Consider the following 5,792-nt stretch of genomic DNA (forward strand, 5'->3'; position numbering starts at 1 on the left):
GTCAGAAATCACGAAGAAGTGGGCAAAGGAGCATTTCTGTACAAAGCAGCGGAGGAGGCTGCTGAAACACTCGGACTTGACTTCAGTATTAGGGGTGAGCAATATGCATCAAATCTTATTTATCTCGAGTACTCACTCCTGAAAGCCCGGATTAAGAAAGCACAAGAGGAAAACTTTCGTGAACAGCTCCTCGATAAGGGGATGCACGGTATCTTCCACAGAAATGTGAAGGATCAGTCAATGTCTTGTGAGCTAACGTTTGCTTTTCTTAAATCGCCCGGAATGAAGTCTAGTGTGGAGGGTTACATTTTTGCATGCCAAGACGGTGTCATTTCCACCTTAACATACCGTCGCCACATTTTGAGCCAAGACATTCCCAATCATAGCTGAAGGACGTGCCATGCACACCCCGAGCATTTAGCTCACATACTATCTAGTTGTCCAACTCACGCGGGAACGACCTACATTCAAAGGCACAATGCGGCACAAAGAGTGCTTTATTACCATCTCTGTTACTCCTACGGCATTCACCTTAATATCGCTCCTCTAAATGCTCCTAGGGAAAATGAGTCAATTGTCGAGAATGGGAAGTGCCGCATATACTGGAACTTCATATTCTCGACAATTGTTTCTGTTCCTCACTCGAAGCCTGACATGGTTCTTCTTGACTTCGAGAAGCGAACCATGTTCGTTATCGAATTTTCGGCACCAGCTGAGAAAAACATCATAGCCAAGGAGCGTGTAAATTTGCAGGAAATTTGCAGGAAACTTGCAGGAAAAATGCAGAAGGCGGTAGTCCTTGGATCGCTCCATGTTCTTAGGATGCACGAGGCTTTTGCTGGATCGTCGTATTGATCCCTTTACAGACTGTAACCACCTATCTCACGGTTGTAAGACGTGGTTATGGCTGAAATTTTACCGCGATTTCGCTGGGAGCGGGTGCAATTTTCCAGATTAGCACCCGCTCCCGGCGAAATCCTGCGGTTGTCCTTTTGACAAATTTTTAATTATATATATGGTGTGAAGATAAGATATTAATTTTTATCAATTATCAGAAATATTGAATTTCCTTTTCTATTATTTTAGAAAGCAGATGCTATGAAATTCAGAAATTTTAGATTAATAAAATCTTATATTTTAATATAAAAATTGCGTGAAAAACGAAGTGCTTCTTTTCTAGAGTAAGGAAAATACCTTGAACTGTGCCCCATGGATATTGGCGAGATCGCATCATTTTGTTTCCCACTCGGACAAAATCTGTACTACCAACGACTGCAAATGGAACGTGAGCATTCATCGTGCAGTTGACATCGGCAACACTTTCATCATCAGTTGGAAATTGGTAAATGTGGACTCCATTGTTTTGCAATTCTGATATTATTTTACCCTGCAAGAAATACGTCAATTAACAAAATGAAAATATACTTTCATTTATAATCGAAATTAAATCAGCTTTTTTATGAACAATTTTAAGTACCGAAAACAGAGCATGAAAAAATTCTCAAATCGAAATAAAATGTTTTAAACTACCTCCTTTCCGAGGTCGTCAGAGAAAATTACATAACAAAGGAAAGATGAGGGAAGAAAAAGAAATCAGTCAACCAAAACCAACCTTGCACTTTATCTTTATTCTTTCTCCATCTTTTTTATACAAGTGAAACTACAGGTACGAATAATTTACACAAAAAAGTTTGAGCTATAACTAAATATTTAAATTTTCAATTCAAAAAGACAAAATTTTTAAGACACTGAAATTTTCAAGAAAAAATACGAGTTCGAAGAAACGAACATAAATCTTCAACCGAATATGAAAATTAAAAAAAGATATATTTAAAATAAAAAAAAATTTACTCAAATAGTTGGATTTACAACTAAATAGTTGGACTTTCAATAAAAAAGGACGAATTGTCAACGAAATCGATGAATTTCCAAACAAATACATAATTGAATTTTATTTTTTTTGAAAATAGGGGGAAAAACTGTTTTAAACAAAGGGGGCATGGGACAGAGTGTGACGAGAGTAAATGAATTTGAAATTAATCTATTTTAAACGTTTTCGAACATAAAGGGTCCATCTGTTAAGGGCATGTGACACTTCTCCGATCCCTACTTCACCAACATTTTTTGCGGATCACACCAATTCTAGACGAGTTGAGATATCGACTTGAAAGTCTGGGAAAAGATATAAAAGAAAGGAACGTTTATCCACTACTGCATTTACACTACTACACAACAAATTTTCCAAACATTTTTTTTCGTAAAAAAAATATCACGCGAAGGAAGCTAGAAAATATCGCGCGATGAAAGCTAGATAAATGTGCCAGGACAGAAAAGTGTAGCGACAAATAGTTTATAAAAAGAATGTCGGCAAAGTGAATGACGTCTGAAATTTCTGTGTTAAATAAATGACACGAGAATTCTAGATCAAACTAAAAAATCTATGTGCTTTGAATACAGATTCACGAAATTAGAAATTGTTCACTTTCAAACGCTATTAATTTGCAGTTTTCGAAGTATGTAACTTTAATGTGAAATAATTCAATTTTTAATGTTTTCAAATCTATCATTCTTTTTAGTTCTGAATTTCAATTTTAAAAGCTTTAGTCTGATTAAATTGAAACAATGTATAGCTAACTTCTGAAAAAAAAAACGGAAAAGTCGATTAGTCACATTTTTCTTTAAAAAGTAGCAAAAAGAGAAAAATATCAACTTTTTCAACAAAAAATTCATTTAATGAAACTGTTTTAGGTTTGAAAAATGGAATAATATGGACAGATTCGTGTTAAATTAACTACAAATTAGAATAGACATTTAAACAATTCGTGGAACCAAATAAAGGGACCAGGGGACTTGTTTAACACTTCATCATGTAATCGCATCTATGTCGGCCAAAAAGTGTGAGTAAAATTGAATTTTTTTATAAATACTAACCTTAAACTTTTGTAATTCAGTCTTAGAAATTGTATCAGCCTTGGCGATGATCGGAATGACATTAACTTTGGTATCCAGCTTCTTCATACACACCAAATCGATGGATTTTAGCCTGCAAATAAATGAAAATATTTTTAGTATATCTTATGTTAATATGTTGTCACGCGAGAAGATTAAGAACACGCCAAATCCACAGACTGCGTTCTCACGTACTCAGACGCAACTCATTGAGCGACATGTCGATTCGTCTAAGGATTTAATTTTCACCTTGAGAGGCGCGCTGGGTCCGGCGTATGTGGCCTCCAGAGAGAATATCGGCTTTGGTGTGTTTGGACTTTATTTTCATCAAACAGTATAATCGCGTTTTAAGGGGGACTTGTTAAATTAAATCTCACAGTGTTAATACAATTGCAGAAGATAAAAATGCGAATTGTGTTAGAATGAATTAACAACGTTTACCCAATTTTGACAGTTTGCACGTCATGTTATTTTCTTTCTGATATTCCGATGTTTTCTCTGCAAAATATTTATGTTTTACAGGTTTTAGGTGTTTAGTGACAGTAGTATATAAATAATTCTGAAGTTAATTTTAGGTCGCTGTTGCTGTCTTTAGATTCTTTACATAAATAGAAATTCTTGGAACTTTAATTTTCGGCAACATGACAGTATGTTTGCCAATTCCAAGCTAAAAGTTCAACTTTTATTACGGAATATATAATTTTTTTGTCAAACACGTTTCAAATATTTATCATTTTTCTTGCTAAGATCATATTTGTTCTTTTACAAGATTTACGTTTAGAGGGCCCACTTTAAATTTAGAAATATCCGTTTTGAAAGTTTTCATTTCAAAGAAGCCACTTTTAAAAAGTATCAGATTCTTAGAAATCGAAAACGGCTATTCCTGAAAAGTTGTTGCCATGGACATTACAGCAAGAGCATGATTTTGTAAACGCAAAAGTTTGTCATATTTGCGAACAAGATTTTAACAATGATTATGTTAAACATCGCGATCACGACCATTTTACAGGTAAATACCGTACCCCTTCACATGACAGGTGTAACGTACATTACCAAGACTTAATTGTAATTTCCATAGTATTTCATAATTTATCTGGCTACGACTCTCACTTTTTCATCGAAGATTGGCAACAAGCTTTGAGGGTGATATCTCATTATTACCTATCAACAAGGAAAAATATATATCCTTTACAAAAAGGCTGCAAAATACAAAAGTTAAACTCAGCTTCATAGACTTTTCGATTTATGCCAAGTACCTCTCTAAATTAGCTTCAAATCTTAGCAATGATGAAAAATTGATTAGAAGAAAATATTCAAAAAATGATGATGAACTTGAATTATTAACAAGAAAAGGCGTATTTCCATAGATTATGTTGATAATTAGCAGAAATTAGATGAAGATTATCTGCCAGCAAAAGAGGAATCTTATTCTAAATTAAATGATGAGGGTATTGACAAACCAAACTTTCATAGCTGCACTATATTTGGTGAAGACATGCTGATAATTGAAATGAGTATAACCAAAATTAAATTCAGTAAGCCCATCTATATAGGCTTCATAATTCTAGACAAATCAAAGATAATGATCTTCGACTTTAATTATAATTACATGAAGTACACATTCGGTGACAAGACAAATTTACTCTACACTGACCAAATAATGTATATGAAATTGAATTGCTAAACAGAAAAGTCTTGGGGCTCATGAAGGACGAATGCAACGGAAAAATTGTAACTGAATTTGTGGGGCTAAGGTCAAAATTGTATTCTTATGAAGTTTTGGGCGACGAAGGGGAGAAAAAGAAAGCCAAAGGGATTAAAGGATCCACTTTAAGGACAATTACATTCGAGGACTATAGGCAAACTTTGCTACATTATCAAACTCTTACTCGACCTCAACGGTTACATCGAAGCCGAAAACATGAAGTTCACTCCATTGCGCAAAACAAGATCGCCCTGAGCTGGCGAGATGATAAGAGGATGCTGCTTCCTCATACAACCGACACACTTCCAAAGGGGCTACAAAATCCAATCACAGGAGGCAATGGATGTTGATAAAAATTAATATTCATTTTCCAAAAAGAATTGATTTTTCAAGAAAGAGCTGAAATTGTATACGGCGATTTTAAAAAGCATGTAGAGTGTTCATCTTTATAAATGTATTTCATGCTCAAAGGAGATTTGAAATTGTGTACAGCTATTATTAAAACTTTTATATATATATATATATTCGTAGATACAAGAGCAGCGATAAGCATGATGAGCGATGTAACATATGAGTAAAGGAGAGAGAGACTTAGGATTAGTACTAGGCAGTCTGATAAGTCCCTGAAAAATGAAACACGAAGACGTTTTTTTGGCCAAAGTCGGTTTTATTTTTCAACATACTCTTCTTTTAGGTCGACACAGCGAGTCCAACGATTTTCTAACTTTTTGATACCGTCCGAAAAGTACTTGATCGGAAGTTCTCCAAAATACGCCTCAGTTTCAGCTATGAGCTCCTCATTTGAATAAAAACGCTTACCAGTGAGCCATCTCTTCAGATTAGGAAACACGTAATTGTCGCTGGGGGCCAGGTCTGGTGAATACGGTGGCTGAGGAACCAATTCGAAGCCGATTTCATGCAATTTTGCTTGTGCAACTAAGCATGAATGAACAGACGCATTGTCGTGATGATAAAGCGGTTTTTTCTTCTTCAAATGATCGAGGTTTCATCCATGGTTATGAATCGGCGCAAAAATTCGGGCATATTACGCGAAAATAATGCCAAATTCTGCTGGGAAGTTGTCACACGAATTCGTTTTTGGTCCACTGTGAGCAAACGCGGCATCCATCACGCGCAG

At 35.2% G+C, this 5,792-nt stretch overlaps 1 protein-coding gene across 1 annotated transcript in view; it reads right to left on the reverse strand.

The window, feature by feature from the left end:
* The window catches only part of LOC117173110 (septin-2), a 66,937-nt gene that overhangs the window by 11,605 nt on the left and 49,540 nt on the right, over positions 1 to 5,792 (reverse strand). The window contains exons 4-5 of the mRNA XM_033361503.1: positions 2,932 to 3,043; positions 1,195 to 1,387 (exon numbers count right to left, since the gene is read on the reverse strand). Of these exons, the coding sequence (XP_033217394.1) occupies positions 1,195 to 1,387; positions 2,932 to 3,043 (305 nt within the window). The remainder of the gene's footprint in view (positions 1 to 1,194; positions 1,388 to 2,931; positions 3,044 to 5,792) is intronic.

The sequence above is a fragment of the Belonocnema kinseyi genome, chromosome 5, assembly GCF_010883055.1.
Source record: "Belonocnema kinseyi isolate 2016_QV_RU_SX_M_011 chromosome 5, B_treatae_v1, whole genome shotgun sequence".
Classification (NCBI taxonomy): domain Eukaryota; kingdom Metazoa; phylum Arthropoda; class Insecta; order Hymenoptera; family Cynipidae; genus Belonocnema; species Belonocnema kinseyi.